The 19,684-nt window shown below is 36.9% G+C and overlaps 1 protein-coding gene across 1 annotated transcript in view; it reads left to right on the top strand.

Annotated features, from left to right (window-relative positions):
* Positions 1-18,463, top strand: part of SPMIP4 (sperm microtubule inner protein 4) — a 62,898-nt gene extending 44,435 nt beyond the window's left edge. The window contains exons 7-10 of the mRNA XM_003407069.3: positions 2,216-2,304; positions 8,928-9,102; positions 9,395-9,486; positions 12,353-18,463. Of these exons, the coding sequence (XP_003407117.2) occupies positions 2,216-2,304; positions 8,928-9,102; positions 9,395-9,486; positions 12,353-13,168 (1,172 nt within the window). The 3' untranslated portion in view covers positions 13,169-18,463. The remainder of the gene's footprint in view (positions 1-2,215; positions 2,305-8,927; positions 9,103-9,394; positions 9,487-12,352) is intronic.
* The last annotated feature ends 1,221 nt before the right edge of the window (positions 18,464-19,684 follow it).

The raw sequence follows: 19,684 nt of genomic DNA, 5'->3' as shown, positions 1-19,684 counted from the left end.
CCATCCCTCACCCCACTGTGGGAAAATCAGGAACCGGAATTGATTGTTTTTATTCTACTTGTATTTTCTGTTTTTATTTCCTTCCTGCTCTGTCATTCAGTTTAGCTCTTTAAAATTCTGTCCTAGCTCAGGTGATCAGCACAAGGGACGGTGTTCAGCTCAGCTCATTAGAGTCTTCACGTGGGGATAACAGTGGAGATTAGCCTGGAAAATTCTTACTGAAAGGAGACTCAGAAAGTAATGGGAGCAGTTTGTTCAGTTCCTCTTAACACCTCACGATCTTCTCCCAGATGCAAACCTGGGGGTCTCCTGGGATGTGTTATATTAGAGAGGGCGGTAATCACATAGACCAGTCATCACGTTTCTTCCACACCAGACACTTCAGCTTTTGTAGAGGAGGGCTACACATGTATGAAAACAGAAGGAACTTCTGGAGAAAGATTGAGGATACTAGAGAAGGGGGTAACTGAAGGTGACAGAAAAGGTACATGCTAGGCAGAGGTAAATATTTGTTGAATGAGTTTAGGCTATGAGGTAGTAAGACCCAAGAATGGACCTATGATGCAGTTCCTCTGTACATCAATATCTGGACCAAAATATAAGAACAGAATACTGCCATGATTAACATCAATGTCAGTACCTGACTGGGACACAGTAACATTTTAAGAGACCATATAGAGGAGTATTAAGAGCTTAGACTCCAAAGTTTAGACTGCATGGGTAGAATTTTGGCCCTGCCACTTACTCACTGTGGACCACAGGAAAGTTTCTTAACCTCTCTGCCTTCACTTCCAAATCTGTAAAATGGGAACATTACTACCTTCTTCATGGATAACAGATAAGTGTTCGCAGTTATCACTTTTATTGCTGTACTATCATGATTCCAGTATAGGTACACCACTGAACTTTTCTGTTTAGTTCATTACCTGTCAGTCCAGTTGGCATTACTAAAAGATGTGAAAGCTGTATCAAATATATTGACCATTTCATATTGAGTGATATGGGGGAGGGGAGTATGGAGCAAAAGAACTAAGAGATATGATTCCTCAACAATTGAAATTTTTGAAGCTTGTTAGGCTCACTGTCAAATTAGGTTTCTTTTTCAATTCCTGAATTAGAGAATTTCTGATGTTATATGAAGTACATACTGTTACCAAGAAATCACAGAAATAGGTGTTAAATTTATTTAAAAAAAAAAAACCTTTTTTCAGTGCATTTGTAGATAATGGACTGAAGAAACAAGTTACCTGGTTGACTACTCTACCACTCTTATAAAACATCTTTTCAAGTACAAGGACTGTATTAGGTTTCCTACTCTTCCACTTATTTTAACTCTTCTTTATTAGAAATAGGAACCCTGGTGACACAGTGGTTAACAGTTCGGCTGCTAACGAAAAGGTCAGCAGTTCAGATCCACCAGCCGCTCCTTGGAAACCCTATGGAGCAGTTCTACTCTGTCCTATAGGATCACTATGAGCTGGAATCGACTCAACAGCAGTGGGTTGTTTTTGTTTTGTTTTGTTTTTTGGCAGCGGGGCGGGGATTAGAAATAAGTAGCATACAGGCTAAGAGTGCTGGCTCTAGAGCTAGATCGCCTGAATTTACCTTTTTGGTAAACAAGCACTAACTACATTTGGAAAACTCTTGACACTAAAACTAAAGTGGGGAAAAGTCAAAACAGAGAGTATAGAAATGTATTTGCTGAGCCTTCCAAGACCAGAAAGAAGATCCAGAAGATTTTCCATAAGGATATCCCTGTCATTAACAAGAAGGTAAAGTCATAGTGCCCCCAATACTGCTGGGGTGGCACAAATGGTTACGTGCTAGATACTAACTGAAAGGTGGTTCAAACCCATCCAAAGATGCCTTGGAAGTAGGGCCTCGTGATCTACTTCTGGAAGATCACAGCCTTGATAACCCTATGGGAGTAGTTACTACTCTGAACGCACGGATTTGCCATGAGTCAGAACTGACTCAACTAATAAAACAATAACAGTACTGCTGAGAGTACGAAGGTCAGAGACTGTGTGCGGCCTACACTCTGCTCATTAAGGGAGCAGGTTGCAACTCAAAAGGCACAACTATCCGTCTATAGCACTAGCATTCCTCTCTACCTGATATTAGCTTGTTTCTATTTATTGTATCCATAAATCTCACTGGTTAGAAGCCTGTTCTTATTTCTTCAGCATAATAATACTTTTCCTGAAATTTTCAGGTAATCCGTATAGATACGAACTGGTTGATTTTCCCTCAGATTCAAAGAAGAAAGCCTTGACTTGGCCTGGTCAGGGTGTATATTATGATGTAAGTATCTTTTTAAATGTGTGCTTAAAGCAAAGTAAAAAAAAAAAAAAAAAGAAACATTTTTATTCAATGATTTTATAAACATTCAAAAGATGGACTGTTTTTATTTTCTATCTAGATGAAAAACTTGAGATTTTAACTGTGATATGGGTTTTTTTTTTTTTTTTCCTTAGCCGATTTCACATACTTTTGAGAGTTAGGTAACATTTATCCACAGTTACGTAATGAAAATGTTCCCACAGAAAGATGATGGAGGAGGGCGGTGTTTCCCTATGTATTCCCCCAAACCTATTCTGATGATTCATACTATATCAAATAACTCCAAAGATGCATAGAGTAAATGGAGATTTTCAGAAAGATTTACAAGCTATTGCACTTTGTTGTGACTGCCCCAGCCATTATTAATACATTTGTGTTAAGTCAGAAATAAAAGAAAATAAAACAATACCTACCATTTATTGAGAAATTGCTATATGCTAACGACTTTAGATATACTGTGTCATTTAGCCCTTAAAATAACCACATATAGTTAACATATCAACATTCCCATTGTATAGATAAGTAAACTGAGGCTCAGAGAGTTGGTGACTACCTCATGAACACAGAACTCAGGTTTGTGAGACCCCACTCTCTACTCTTAACCTCTCTCCTGCAACTCCACATGAATAAAAAGATAATATTTTAAATCACAAAGGAAAATAGTTACTAACATTTATTGACCAGTTACTTTATAAGAGGCAGTGCCAAGTGTTTTCCTCTTATTATCTCCTTGTATCCAACAACCTACGCAGTAAGCAAGCAGTAATTTTGGAAGGTTAGTAACATGTGAATTTAACCTAGAAAGACCATCATGGCATGCCAGAGTATGGTCCCTGCAGTGTCGCATAATTACCTATGCAGTAGGCAATTTCCTGTTTCTTAAAAAAAAAAAAGTATACATCAAGAAGAACCCTTACTAGACCAGATGGCTTCACTGGGGAATTCTACCAAACATTTAGAGAAGAATCGACACCAATGCTGTTTAAACATTTCCAAAATATAGAGAAGGAAGGAATACTTCCTAATTCATTCTATGAAGCAAATATAACCCTGATACCCAAACCAGACATAGACACCACAAAAAAAGAAAACTACAGGTCAGTATCTCTTATGAATATAGATTTAAAAATCCTCAACAAAATACTAGTGAACAGAATCCAACAGCATATTTAAAAACTCATACACCATGACCAAGTGGGATTTATTCCAGGAATGCAGGGATGGTTCAACATCAAAAATCAATCAATATAATTCACATCAGTAGAACAAAGGAATGACATGATCATCTCTGTGGATGCAGAGAAAGCATTTAATAAAATCCAACACCCTTTCTTGATGGAAACCCTAAAGGAGATTGGAATAGAAGGGAAATTCCTGAGTATTATTCAAACCATATATGAAAAGCCAACAGTAAACATTATACTTAATGGAGAAAGACTGAGAGCTTTCCCCTTGAAATCAGGAACAAGACAAGAGTGCCTGCTTTCACCACTTATATTCAATATTGTATTAGAAGTCCTAGCCAGAGCAATAAGACAAGAAAAAGAAACAAAAGGTATCCAGATTGGAAAAGAAGAAGAAAAATTATCTTTATTCCTGGATGATATGATCCCACATATAGAAAATCCCAAAGAGTCCACAAGAAAATATCTAGAGCTAATAGAGGAATTTAGCAAAGTTGCAGGGTACAAGATCAACAAACAAAAATCAGCTGGGTTTCTAAACACCAGCAACGAGAAATCTGAAAGGGAAATTAGGGAAACAATTCCATTTATAATACCATCTAGGAGAATAAAATACCTAGGAATAAATTTAACCAGGGATATGAAACCTATAAAATTCTGCTGAAAGAGATTAAAGAAGACTTAAATAAATGGAAAGACATTCCATGTTCATGGATTGGAAGACTTTATATTGTTAAGATGCCAGTACTACCCAAAGTGATTTGTAGATTCAATGCAATTCCAACATTCTTCTTTACAGAAATAGAAAAAGCAATCCTCAACTTCATATGGAATGGCAAGAGGCCCCAAATAGCTAAAACAGTGTTGAAAGAGAAGAACAAAGTAGGAGAACTCATACTTCCTGATCTGAAAACATGTTATTCAACTACAGTAATCCTAATAGCCTGGTACTGGTATAGACCAATGGAATAGAATTGAGAGCTAAGAAATAAACCCATACATTTGTGGTCAACTGATTTTTGACAAGGGTGCTAAGTCCATTCAATGAGGAAAGAGGAGTCTGTTCAATAAATGGTACTGGGAAGATTGAATTTCCACATGCAGAAAAATGAAACAGAATCTATACCTCACACCATACAAAAAAACAAGTTCAAAATGTATTAAGGACCTAAGTGTGCAAATTAAAACCATAAAATTCTTAAAAGAATAAGCAGGAGCAATGCTGTCAGGCCTAGCTTTCAAAAATGGATTATCTAATATGAAAACAAAAGCATAAACAGCAAAAGACAAAATAAATAAATGGGAACTCATAAAAATTTAAAACTTTTGTTCATCAGAAGACTTTACCAGAAAAGTGAAAAACAAGATACCGACTGGGATAATATCTTCAGAAACCATATATCCAACAAGAGTCTAATAACCAAAATATATGTAAAACTTTGACAACTTAACAACAAAAAGACAAATAACCCAATCATAAAATGGGCAGAGGACTTGAATAGACATTTCACCAAAGAGGACACTCCAGTGGCCACCAAACACATGAAAAGATGCTCAGCACCATTAGCCATCAGAGAGATGCATATCAAAACCACAATGAGATACCATTTCATTCCCACTAGGATAAAAAAAAAAATAGCTAAGATTTAAAAAAGAAAATAAATGTTGGTGAGGATGTGGGGAAATTGGAACCCTTATCCGTTACTGGTGGGAATGCAAAATGGTATAGCTGTTGTGGAAAACAGTGTGTCAGTTCCTCAGAAAACTATCATATGACTCAGCAATTTAACTCCTAGGTGTATACTCAAAAGAATTGAAAGCAGAGACTCAAAAAGAGCCTTGTACACCAGTGTTCATTGCAGAACTATTCACAATAGCCAAAAGGTGGAAACAACCTAAATGCCCATCAACAAATGAATGGATAAACAAAATGTGGTACACACACAATGGAATACTACTCAGCTGGTTGGAGAAATGAAGTCTTGACACATGCTACAGTATGGATGGAGCTTGAAGGCATTATGCTGAGCAAAATAAGCCCATCACAAAAAGACAATTATTGTATGACCTAACTTATGTAAAAAGATAAAAAAGGCAAATGTACAGAGACCAAAGTTTATCTGTGGTTACCAGGGGTGGAAGGGTGTGGAAAAAGGGGGTTAACGGTGATGGAAAAATCTCATTAAGGGTAGGGTTGCACAGCCAATTATTGTATTCACTGTCAATAAGTTGCACAACTGTAGAAAGTTGAATTGGCAAAAGTTGTATGATAGATATATTTACAATAACAACAACAACAAAAAAAAATAGAGTAGCTGCTAAGGCTGCTTATATACAACCAAATACCTTATGGAATTTGGTTCCTTGGTTTGCAGGTTTAGGGTCATGGTTTCATGGGACATCCCAGTTAACGCGTTAGGTGCTACTTTTTTAACTCCTACTTCCTTGTATAGTGCCTGGGCTCTTAAAAGCTTGCTAGCAGCTGTCCAAGGCACAGTTGATCTCTATTCACCTGGAGCAACAAAGGAAGGGGAGTCAGAAATAGGAGGAGGATATGGAACGTGTGACTAACTGCTGCCGTGAACAACTGCCACCTCTGCCATGAGACCAGAAGGACTGGATGGTGCTTGGCTACCATTACTGAACATTTTTAATCAAAGATTTCATAGAAGAATCCTAATCAAAAGGGGGAAAATACAAAACAGAATTTCAGTTTCTCATGGAATCTACACTTTCTGGAGCCATGGAGGCTGGATGAACCCCTGAAACTACTGCCCTGAGATGATCTTTAAACCTTAAACCAGAAATATTCCCTGAGAAGAGATGAATCTGTTACACATTTTATATGGTGTTGGAGGAATGCCTAATACTTTAGAGAGCAATTTGGGAAATACTAAAAAAGCTGAAAATGCATGTAAACTGTGATCCCAAATTCCATTTCTAAGGATCTGCTTCACAGAAACTGTTGCCCACATGCACAAAGAGACAAAGCTGATGTGTACATTCTAATAGAAACCTTGTGTGGACATGTTCTCATTTCTCTTTGGTAAATGTCTAGGAGTGGAATTGCTGGGCCGTAGATTAGGTGTATCGTGTGTAATTTTATCATAAGAAACTGTCCACAATAGCGTTATTCAACTTTCCCAAAAAGTAGAAAGAAAACAAATGTCTGTCAACAGGACAATGGAAAAACAAATTATGGGATATCATTATAATGGGATATGATTTAGCAATAAAAAAGACTGCAGTACTAATACATGCTACAACATGGATGAACCCTGAAAACATTATGCTAAGTGAAAGAACCAGTCACAAAAAAAACACACAATATATGATTCCATTTATAAGAAAATTTTTTTAATGTGCCCAGAAAGATATGTATTTGGATATTCTTTGCAACATTGTTTGTATTAACAAAAAATGGGAAGCCACAGAAATGTCAAAATTAATAAATTTGATACATTTATATACAAAAAAAAAAATTTCCTGAAGTCATCTTAAAAGCTAGCAATAAAAAAAAAAATAACTTAGCTTAACTAGTAAAAAAAGGTCTGCCTTGAGCATTATGCTCTTTTAAGAATTGTCTATATGGGATCAAACTGACAACAGCAACTCTTAAAAGACTAGACAGGAACTTTAGGGAGCAGCGGGTTTATGTTAATGAGGAGCAACTCAGAAGAGGAGGATGAGAAAGGTTGCACAACTCAAAAGAATGACTGTATTGTACATGTAGAAACTGTTGCACTGGTATATGGTTTGCTGTGTACACTCTCAATAACAACACAATAAATTTTTTAAAAAACCATCTGCTTCACAGGATCTTTCATTCCTTCAAGCAAAATCTATATCTAAGCAACCCGGAATACAGGAAAACCTGTGAAAGCCGAAACCTGTGTAAGGCAGAAACCTGTCAGTGAAGGAACATTCAAATACTTTCCACTAATAAAGAGCTATAGAAAAGTGATAAGACTGCACCTCTCAAGGGCAGAAAACTTTCAAGACCCAGAAAAACAAGGCTGTCACAGGCTTCACTCTATAAGAATTTATTCTAGAGACCACTTCATTGATACATGTTCTTACTGCCAAAATCCCCAGCTCTGTAGTTCAGTTTCTTCTTTCAATTTCCCTCATTTTTACCTGCTCATTAAAATTCTGCCTTCTTCATTCCACACCCTTCTCAACAATCTTGAAAGTTCCCCACTGCCCAAATGTAAACCTAGATGCTCCGTGGATGCTTCACCATCTGGCCTTACTTCCTCTCCTGCAGCCTGGCTCCACTCACTGGTCCTTGAAGACAGGTCTATCCTTTTTCAGCTCTTCTTCCCAACTAGGGTTCAGGCTATTTCTCAGTCCTGGAATGCCCTCCCTCAAGGCCTCTCTGCTTATCTAAAACTTACTAAATTTTCAAGGCTCAGCTCAACTCTCATTATTTCTGTGTGTAGTAGCAAGAGAGTCAACTCAGGAGTCCTAAATTCTAGTTTGTCCCCTATTTGCCATTTACTCTAAGTGCCATTGGGCATACTGCTTTCTTCTCTGAGCTTCAATCATAAAATTTATCTGTGTAATTCCAGTGAAATCTGTCTACAAACTTCACAAGGTATGAGGATTAACTGAGATATGAAAGCAGTCTGAAAACTAGAAAATGGTGTAATTTATAAGGCATGATTACGCCAGCACAAGTGGTTTCTTCTGCCTTTCTACAACACTTACTGACTATAACCAGTAATGTCCACATGTATTTTATTTCTCATCTAAATTACAAGCTCTTTGAGACCAAAATGTTTTATAATATGTATATCCCCCACAGTGCTTTTATACATACATATTTTTTACTGACGTATTCTTCTCTCTAATGATTAATCTCACTTTCTTAATATCCTAATTGGTCTTAATTTCCAAACTTGCAGTCATACTTACAGCTCATCCCTAACTTTAATCAAGGTTTGCACTTTCCTGGATGAAAAATTAAAAATAAAATAGATACTGAGCTTGATGCTAACACCTCATAACTCAAGTGGTATCATTTCAGGCAGGGAAGGAAAAGTAGGAGACACACAATTTTGGCTAAACTTATCCAAAAGCAGACCTAGGTGTCCTTTGAATTGCTAATAAAATGTCACAGGAGGTAATATGTTTCCAAGGACATTTCTTGAATGTACATTATCAGAGTCCCTGCTAAGACAAAAGACTTCTAGAAAGGACCTTATTGTTTCATTGATTAAAACATTGCATTTAACTCTGCATATGGCTACAGTTGGCAGAATGTTAGTAAGTAATGAAGGAGTAGTATCCAACTTCAGCCTAGAACTTCCTTTGCCCCCTTTCCCTGCCAAGATAACGGATAGGCCTTTATTCTACTAGATGTCATTAAGAGCAATAATCTTTATGTTCATATTCTAGTTTCCCAAATGTGTTGAGAAAAATAAGCCAGTGTTCTACCCAAAACCTCCTAAAACCTTCGCTCCTAACACTTCATTAAATTCGTGGGATCCTATCAACTCTCTAAAAGAAGCCAACATACAAAGAAATCTTGAGAGGTCCCACTGGATCACTTCGTACACTCATGATTTTACAGGTATGACTTCACTTTGAAACAAGTAGAAAGAACAAAACAGGAATATTTAACAATGCTGTTACAAGCTTTCCTCCTCCAATATTGCTCCCTGTTTCTCAGTCTATGCACGGATAAGAATCAGGGTGGGTGGCATGTTTCTCTTAGTGGGTAGCTGGGAGGTAGAGTAGGTTTTCATTTCATTGGTTCTCATTATATTACAAAGGGGAATGGGTATGTTTTCCTATAAAAGGTAATTTAAATGCCATTCTTCATTTACTCTAACGGAATAATAAGACATAATGTTTCCATTAAGGTCTGGGGCCCATGAATCCCCTTGAACTGGATGATTACCATGAAAAGGAGGTAGCCGACTTCACTGGACAGATAGGATTTGACCCAGAGCCTGTAAGTAATTGCAGCCAACTCTCAGTTATTTATCAGGGGAAAGTATCCAGGGCCTGGGCTCCTGTTTGCTTTGCCCACTTTTTATTTGATTCATGGAATAATAGGGAAATTTTTACTCGTTTTAAAAGTTAATTCTGAACTGGTTTGAATTCCCTTGCCCACTATTTGGAAGAACAAGAGAGGTGTCTTTTCCTCCTCACAGTACTGTTTTTACAGATTTTCTACTATGCTACTGTTGCTAATTTACAAAGGGATTGGTTTACAAAAGAATAGAGATTAATTATTAATTTAATGAGATTCTTAATATATACTGTGAATCTCTGCATATTTGTATATCTTGTACATGACCATTGCTTTTGAAGAGATAAAGGCTTCCTCCTGTTATGCACAATAATTGAGAGTTGGCTGAATTACAACCAAAAGCCAATAAATTCTCTGCACGTAGTACTAGATATTTCTTAATTATTACATGAAATGGCCTAAACGAAATTTTTTAGTAGAAGGAGTGATAATATGATGGCTTAATTATGTAAATGAAATGAAATTACCTATTACTATGCATATATGTTGTTTTATTTGGGGCCTAAACTTTATACTCTAAAACTACAAAATTTTCAAAACAAAATTAATATTTTCAAAGATGTAAATTGTGCAAAGACACATAAAAAACAACTGTAAGATTACTTCAGTACCAGGTGTATTTAGATTGAGCTAAACACATTCATTTTATATTCGCTTCAGTATTCCCTAAGGTGGTATAAAATCACAGAACCAGAAGTAGTTCCATAGACTGTGCTTTATCACTCACTGAAGAGTTTTTAATGTTCTTTATTTTTCACTTGCAACAAGTACTCTCTAAGGCTATAAAATATTACATGTATACTCTGACATTGTCAGGTGTATTCAGTAAACTGCCCAGATTTGACCCTGTAGGGTCTAGCTACTCACGAGGCAGCTTTATAATTTTTTACAAAGAAATACATGTACAGTTATACAAAGTATGCTTGCCAAGTATATGCAAGATTATTGTGTAAGTAAATCAACATTTAAATATTGACTAGTAACAAGATAAAATACACCTAAAAAAGTTTGACGTTCAAAAGAAAGTTTCAGTAAATTCTTTGGGTTTCTGACTGAAACATAAATAATGGACTCTGGGGAAGCTAATGAAAATTTCTTTTATAGTAAAATAAAATGAAGGTACTAAAAACTACTTGCACAAAGGGATACCATCAAAGTAGGATATGGTAAGCCCTATCCTTTTTTTGTTTATGACAAACCTAACGAAGAGCTAGGTGGTTTTATTCTTTCGTTCGTAGTATCTACCCAAACCTGATTAGCCACAGGTATTCAGTATAAAAACTCATCTAACTACAGATAGTTTCTAAAAAGATGTTCCTACATGCATTTTTTTTAAGTCCAAACTATGGTTATTATTTTCTCATCACCTTCATTTCTGTTATCTCTGCTGTCAATTCCATCATTATACATTCCTTCTTAGTATTTGTTATTTTTATTAACATTATTATAAACATTTCAAACATATACAGAAGTTGAAATAATTTTATAGTTCGCACGGATTTACTCACCACTTAGATTCTACCATCAACATCTTGCTTTGGTTTAAGGATCCCAGGTGGTACAGTAATTAAGTGTTTGGCTACTAACCGAAAGATCAGCGGTTTGAACCCACTGGCCACTCCACGGGAGAAAGATGTGGCAGTCTGCTACCATAAAGATTACAGCTTTGGAAACCCTATGGGGCAATTCTACCCTGTCCTACAGGGTCACCACGAGTCACAGTCGACTCAACGGCAACGGGTTTTGGTTATATTTGTTTCATCACACATGCATTCATCTTTCCATCTTTCTATCCATCTATCAATCCCCTCTATTACTTTTTATGCATTTCAGAGTAAATTGCAGACATCAGCATACTTCACCCTTAAACATTTTGTTCAGCATGCATATCATTAACCAGAGTTCAAGATTTGTTTGTGGTTTTTTTATCTGAAGGTAAAATTTATATTCAATGAAACTGCACGTATCTTAAGTGTACATTCACATAGTTTGTAACCTAAACCCCTATCAAGATGTAGAACCATCATCCCAGAAAGTTCCCTCATGCCCCTCCGCAGTTATCTCCTGCCCTTGCCAGATATGTGTCTGTTACTAGCACTTGGAGTACACTCACTGCTTTTGCAGCTACCAGACATGACTAACAATATTTATAAAACACCTCAAAGAGAAGCACAGAGAGGACAAACTCCTCTTAGACCAGTGCTGCTCAAAACGTAGTGAGCACATCACCTGCCTCAGCACCACCTGAGGTACTTCTTAAAAATGCAGATTCCTGAGCCCCATCGCAAGCCTTCTGGATCATAATCTCAGAGAGTCAGGCCTAGGAATCTCATTTTCTGCCAACTTCAAAGGTGACTCTGAGTCAGCTAAGGTTTAAGAACCCCCTGCCTTGGCCTAATGAAGAAGGCTTTGGCTGAGATTTAAATAACTGCACATTACTTTTAAATCATGAGTTGGTGATGGGTAGAAGTTTTGTTCTTGTGACTATTTTATGTCTCTGGGAGTGTGAAAGCAATGAGTTCTTACATAAAGGAGCTTCTTTATAGATAAAATATTTGCTCTTTCCATCTTAGGAAAAACCAGTAGAGGAGATAAGCATATGTTTATTACCACCCAAATTTTAATAGTCTTTAAATAAATATCAAAGAACACTGCAAAGTGCTCTCCTACACCATCCCTTGTTTACTCAGTGGAAACGGGTATGACTTTTGATCTGCCATTTGTAGCAACACCCTCAAAATGTCAGATTTATTAATTAATTGATCTTCTTATCCTACCACTACAGCAAGAAAAATTCCACCCTGTCTTAAAACCCGTCAGACCCTTGGAAGGGCGAATTGCCAGACTGATTCATGACCAACGTCCTCTGGAGCCTACTGTCCAGGAAAAACCACCTTCCTGTCCAGATTGTACTCCTACAGTTTTGTGTGCTTTTCACACCTTTATACCCAGTTCTGAAGAAATGAGGGCACTTAATGATAACACACGGGCCGGTGTGACCCGTAAAAACCAGGATATTGAAGAGAAGATTAAGGAAGAACAAAGCTTGCTATCCACCTATGCACTTCCACCTTGTTACCCAACCAAAGATCTGACTGACATTTATGACATGAAACCATTTCCAAAAATCACAGATACTAAAAAGACAGAAGATTTGTACTGGAGACAGCTAGCATTAAAACCCCAACCTATACCTTACCCTAAAGCAAACAATTACATTCACTATGAACATTTTAAATCTGATCAGTATACAATGTGTCAAGATCCTACTAGCCCTAATAAGCCTAGTATTTTACAAAATAAACAAGGCACAGAAACCTTCACTTTAGAACAGTTTTTTGGTAAGCCAGAAGAACATCAGTTGGTCTTAAACATGGAAAACAACGAAGAAACAAAACCTATTCTGGGTTGGATTCCTAGAAGTGGAGTGGCCAAACCTCAAACCAACCTGCTGGACCTTAAGAACTCTTTTTCAAAATCTGGTGTACGAAAACGTTTCCATAAATCAATTCTAGATGACCATAGAGACCTCAGGGATAAGGAGCATTCAGGGATGAAACACCAATTCTATGGCCATAATTCCTATTATTTCTACAATTGAGATTTTCATGCATCCCTTCAATACCCATCCTCTTGCAAGAAAAGAAAAAAATGTAACAGAATTTCCTTCTTGTTGCTGACTCTGTTTTCAGGATAAGCCATAATGCCCTGGTTAATGAAGTTGATGTTTTCAGGAATTTAAGTTAAGACCTGGTCAGAGGAACCGAGAAAAGGTGATGTTCTGACTTCTTGAAAAGTTTGATAATTTGGCAATAAAATATTAGAACTATAAAATGTATAGTTTTTAATTTCATTTTCAAATTATACTCCAAGTTTTCCAGAATCATGAAATGCAATGTGTACAACAAAGCCTACATCATCGTTTTACAAAAATGAAAATTTGAAAAAAGTCAAATACCCAATAATTATCAGATGTATATACAAACTATAGTACCTTAGTAAAATATGTGAACACTATCCCTTTGTAAAGGTAAGTGTTTGCACAAAATAACATTAGGTGGAAAAGACAAACTCACATGCCCAGTTAACTGAATGATGGGCGACTATACAAACTAATTATAAAATAAATATGTGTACCATGTCCACTTATATAAATGAGTTGACAAAATCACAGTAAGTGGAAAAGAAGAAACCCAAAATGCTCTGTGTGCACACATTACAACTGCAACAAGGTGAATATGTTTCCTTCCCTTTAACCTGATGAAGAGTAACAATCATTTCTTTAATACAGATAAAATGATTTTACTGTGAAGATCTAGCAATGGCTTTAATTAGTTACTGGTGAGTTCTAATTGTTGCAGGAAAGGATGGTTTAATATCAGTTATTCTAAAGCCAAATTCATCACTTTTGAAAGGTGTCCACCAAGAGTTTAGCAAACCCCCAAAAGCAAGTCAACTCATTTACTGAGCCAAGAGGTACATTTCCCACAGAGTTTATCATGGAAAGTTCATGAGGAATTCTACGAGTATCTCTTTGAAATTTGTTTTTCTTGTTTTATGACCAACATGTCATTTGATTTCTTTAAAACCGTTCTTGGCTAAAGTTACTGAGTTTTTCCCAAACTGCATTCTATGCAGCACTAGTTCCAAGAGATTTATGTATTATGGGAGGCAAAAAGTTGTTGTTGTCAGGTGCCGTCAACATTCAACCATTTCAGGAGGTAGCATATGATCAGGAACCGATGGTACTGCAGGAAGAAGTCCAAGCTGCGCTGAAGGGACTGGCAAAAAGCAAGGCTCTACGAATTGATGGAATATCAATTGAGATGTTTCAACAAATGGATGCAGCACTGGAAGTGCTCACTCCTCTGTGCCAAGAAATTTGGAAGACAGCTACCTGACCAACCGACTGGAAAAGATCCATATTTGTGCCTATTCCTAAGCAAGGTGATCCAACTGAATGCAGAAATTATCGAACAATACCATTAATATCACACTGAAGTAAAAGTTTGCTGAAGATCATTCAAAAGTGGCTGCAGCAGTTTATCGACAGGGAACTACCAGAAATTCAGGCCGGATTCAGAAGAGGATGTGGATCGAGAGATATGTCAGATAGATCTTGGCTAAGGGCAGAGACTACCAGAAAGATGTTTACCTGTGTTTTATTGACTTTGCAAAGGCATTCGACTATGTGGGTCATAGGCTACCTCCTGAAATGGTTGAATATCAACCAATTATTTTTGGGTATAGTGACTCTGTGTATTCATCTTCTTTTAATGCTTCCTGTGTTGTTTAACATTTTCCCCATAGAATCCTTCAATGTTGCAACTCAAGGCTTGAATTTTTTCTTCAGTTCTTTCAGCTTGAGAAATGCCGAGTGTTCTCTTCCCTTGTGGTTTTCTACCTCCAGATCTTTGCATCTGTCACTATATACGTTATGTTCTTGAGCCACTGAGCTGCCCTTTGAAATACTGGTGGCATAGCTTCCAGCATTACAGTAACGTGCAAGCCCACACAGTACAACAAACTGACAAATGCATCGGGGGGGTAAAAAGTTACATAACCAAAACCTAACCTGTTGCCGTAGAGTCAGTTCCAACAGTAAGATAATATTGGGGAAAACTGGAGCCAACAAAGTCAATCATATGACTTGATCACAGGATTCTCCATAGCCTTTAACATGTAATGTGCACTGGAAATGTCTCAGGTGACAGGGATATAGTATACATATTTCTCGAACTATTTTGACTCTTTTATCATACAGCATATTATTGGACTAGAATTCCAAAGAACAGACTGGAAGATGCAGTTCTGCAGTATAGGAATTTGGGGTTTTAATTGCACATTTTCCCCTGGGTTGTGAGGATGAAGAATTGTATTCAGATTATGGGTGTTCACTGTGCCCACCTTCATGCAGAGGTAACCCAGCTTTCTCTTCAGACATCTTGGTCATCATCCTCAACTTTCCTAAGAGGATGTCATCCCTATTCCTAACTTTGCTGATTGTTAAGGTGAATGGATCTTGCCTACTTGGTGACAGAGAATGCGTACACTACAAGTACTTGTCCAAGACATGAATTCTGTGTCATTCAATGCTCATCCAGAGCTCAATTTTGAAAAGTATTTATGGAGTATTCCAGGTTAAGATAGAAGGAATTGTTTTGGCTTATGGTGATGGAAAAATCACACTAAAGGTGGGGCTGCACAGCTGATTACTGTAACTGCTGTCAATAAGTTGTACACCTGTGAAAAGTTGAATTGGCAAAAGTTGAGTGATAGATATGCTTACAACAACAAAGAGTAGCTGCTGAGGCTGCTTACATACAACCAAACACCTCATGGAATTTGGTTCCTTGGTTTGGAGATTGAGGGTCATGGTTTTGGGGACATTCCAATGAGTTAGCCTAATAATGTATTTAGCGCTTCTGTTCTACCTCCTAGTTCACTGTGTAGTGCCTGGGGTCTAAAAAGCTTGCAAGCAGCCATCCAAGGCACAACAATTGGTCTATTTACCTGGGGCAACAGAGGAAGAGGAGAGTCAGGAATAGGAGGAGGGTATGGAATGTGTAGCTAATTGCCTCCGTGAACAACGGCCTCCTTTGCCATGAGACCAGAACTAGATGGTATCTGGCTACTATTACTGAACACTTTGATCAAAAATTCTATAGAAGAATCTGGATCAAAAAGGGGAATTTTATCTCAAAAATAATAAATTGCAAAAAAAAAGAAACATCCTTCCCTGAGTACTTTGCCTGAAAAAAAGACAATATTTTATTGATTCATAAAGGCTTCCCAGCCTCAAACAGAGGTATTCATAAACGTCTTAACAAATTAACCTAATTAAGATTTCTTATTAAGCGCACTGCAATGTTATGTAGTAATAAAATTATACTTGCATTATGACAAAATGGGTGTGTTTAACAGTAAATGCTATCTAATTAACAATATGTAAATGACTATAAAAACTCTAGAAGCAATCTAGGAAGTACAATTCTCTTACAGCATGTTTAATCCAACACCTTCATATCCGTTAAATTGATGTCACAGTAAATCACACAAATGAAAGTTGCAAAATCTAGCTTACATTGAATCGATGCTTGTCAGGTGGGTGGTGCTGGAGCAATTGTACATCCATAAGACTTCTCTTGGACTTCTGTTGCTACCCACACACAAAAACTCTCATACAAAAAAACTCCTAACCTAGAACTCAGTTCAGCACGATCGAAGGATACAAAATAACCATACAACAGTCAGCTGTCCACACCAATCTTCCACAGCATGGAAGATGCCAAGAAGAGAACAAAATGAGTAATGAACTTTGTATTTTTTTATTTCCTTCCTTTATTGAAATTACTTTGATGGCTTGGCAAAGACAGTAAGCATAGGGGTTATAAGTTCAGTCTTAGTTTAGAGCCAAACCTGGGTAGAACCCTGATTTTAACATTTACCTGGTAACTCAGGCAAGTTACTTCAGTTATGTAAAATGGAAATTATGATAGTATCTGCTTCATAGCATTGTTGTAAGGATGAAATGAGGGTAAGCATGTAAAGCACTCAGTAAAATATCTAGAATAAAGTAAGTGCTCAATAAATGTTTAGCTATTCATATACAGTATATCTTCAAAAAGAGTTTAAATATTTTGCTAAGTATGATCCCTGTGGTGAATATTGTTATTCCCTTTGGCCATCCAGCCCTTGAAACACCTTCTAGTATTTGAGGAATTCCTCAGCTTATGAATTCATGTCTGCCATATATAAAGGCCAGAAACCTCCTTTACATCTAGGTCACAGAGCTATCAGACATGAATTTGAAAACCGGGGGTTGCGAAGAACCTATTGAGTAAAATCCGTTATGGCAATGTTTCATTCTGTTGCACATAAGGTCACCATGAGTCAGAATAGACAACAGCAATAGGTTTGAGTTTTTGGAGTTTAGTTGGGGATGTAAAAATCCTATCAACAAAAAAAGATCTCATCATCAATACTGAATGAAAGTAAACACATTTCTTACTGAATAGGCACAACAGAGTACTTGCACGTAGGTCGTCTGCAAGAGACTATGAAGTGAGAACAAAATCTCACAAAATGTATATATATAAAAAAAAAAAAGCCCATTGCCATTGATTCCGACTCATAGTGACCCTATAGGACAGAGTAGAACTGCCCAATAGCCTTTTCAAGGAGCGCCTCATGGATTTGAACTGCTGACCTTTTGGTTAGCAGCTATAGCTCTTAACCACTATACCACTAGGGTTTCCAAAATTTATACAGCTAAGCTAAATTATAATTCTATACCATATATTTTTAGCTATCATATAACGTGATATTAAAACTGATAGTACCCTATTTCCCACTGACAACACAATTATCATTTGTCGTTTGGATCTATGGTATCCTGTTTTCCACAGGAAGATTTGATAGCCCAGTTAGTGAACAGATCCCTCTTGGTTGAATCTGTTTTTTCACATTCCTTCACCCTAAATCTCATTTGGAAACTAGGAAAGCCATTTGTTTTTAATCGTGATTTAAGTGAAAGTTTACAAATCAAGTCAGTCTCTCATACAAAAACTTATACACATCTTGCTATGTAACCGTAGCTGCTCTGCCCCTAATGTGACAGCACACTACTCTCCACCCTGTATTCCCTGTGTCCATTCATCCAGCTCCTGTCCCCCTCTGCCTTCTCATCTCATCTCCAGACAGGAGCTGCCCATGTAGTCTCGTGTCTACTTGAGCCAAGATGCTCACTCCTCACCACTATCATTTTCTGTCTTATACTCCAGTCCAATCCCTTGTCTGAAGAGTTGGGGAAGCCATTTTTTAAATTAACTGTCATCATCTAAAAGGGTAATAAAACTTATCTCCCTGAGAAACAAATGGCTACACCTATGTTAAGCTCCTAAAGTGACAGGGAAACTGGAACTCTACCTTCTTAGGTATTTACATTTCAAAAAGGATGAGGCAATAAGGAGTCAGGCCCTTTACATCTTCCAAAGAAACACTCTTAGAGGGAGAGGAGAGAGGTAATGGTCTCTTTGCCATTTGTAAACAGAGAAAATAATTGTTTTAAATAATATTCTAGTTCTTGGATTGGATTGTAGAGTAACTGATTTTTATTATACGTAAAATAAATGAAATATAGCCAGGCATCCTACATTAAAAACACAAAGGATAGACTACAACGTAAGTTTTAAAAACAGGTTTAAAAAAGCCACAGCTGAAGGAAAATTGTTGAACTGGAGAGTGGTTTTGAGTAAATTATCCAGAATGTAATATGGAGAACAAAGCAGTAGAATATGCAAAAGAGAAATTAAGAGTTATGGAGGAGGTCTACCACAAGCCTATTTAGAGTTCCAGAAGGATAAAAGGGAGAAACTTGGGAGAGGGCGTATTTGAAAATATAATTCTGAAAATTTTCCAGAGCTGATAAAAAAAAAAAAAAAAAAAAAACATGAATCTCAGATTTAGGAAGCACAATGAGTGCCCAGCAGGATAAACAAAATCTACATTAAGACACATGGTGATGGAACATCAGAACTCCCTAGACAAAAAGAAGACATTAAAAATAACCAGAGATAAAAGTGAGATTACCTACTAAAGAATCACAGTTAGATTCATGGAAGATTTCTCAATAGCAACAATGAAAACAAGAAGCCAGTAGAGTAACATCCTCACATGGCTGAAAAAATAGTTGTCAAGCCAGAATTATATACCTTTAAACTATCATTCAAGAACGAGAGGAAAAAATGTTTCAGAAAAACAAAAGATGAGAGTTTATCACCAAAAGACCTTTACTAGAGAGCTTCTAAAGAATGTATTTCAGAAAGGTGGAAAATTATCCCAGAAGGAAGATCTGATTTCAGAAGGAAAGGTGAAAAAAGTGGTAAATATGTGCATAAATCTAATGAAGCATTAATTGTGTAATGGAAGAAAACCAGATTTCACAGTGTCTTCAGCCTGACTTTTTACTGGGTGGCCAAGAAAAACCTCAAGTTTTGAACTTGAAATAAAGAGTTCTGTTGCCTTCAATTACCTGGCGAAACCAAACACAAATCCTCTCCGGAGGAAGATAACATCAACCTAGGCATCAAATTATCCCTACAAACAGGATTTTCAA

Source organism: Loxodonta africana, chromosome 8 (assembly GCF_030014295.1).
Source record: "Loxodonta africana isolate mLoxAfr1 chromosome 8, mLoxAfr1.hap2, whole genome shotgun sequence".
Classification (NCBI taxonomy): Eukaryota; Metazoa; Chordata; class Mammalia; order Proboscidea; family Elephantidae; genus Loxodonta; species Loxodonta africana.
Note: the sequence above shows the minus strand (reverse complement) of the source record. Positions and strands in the feature narration are given on the sequence as shown.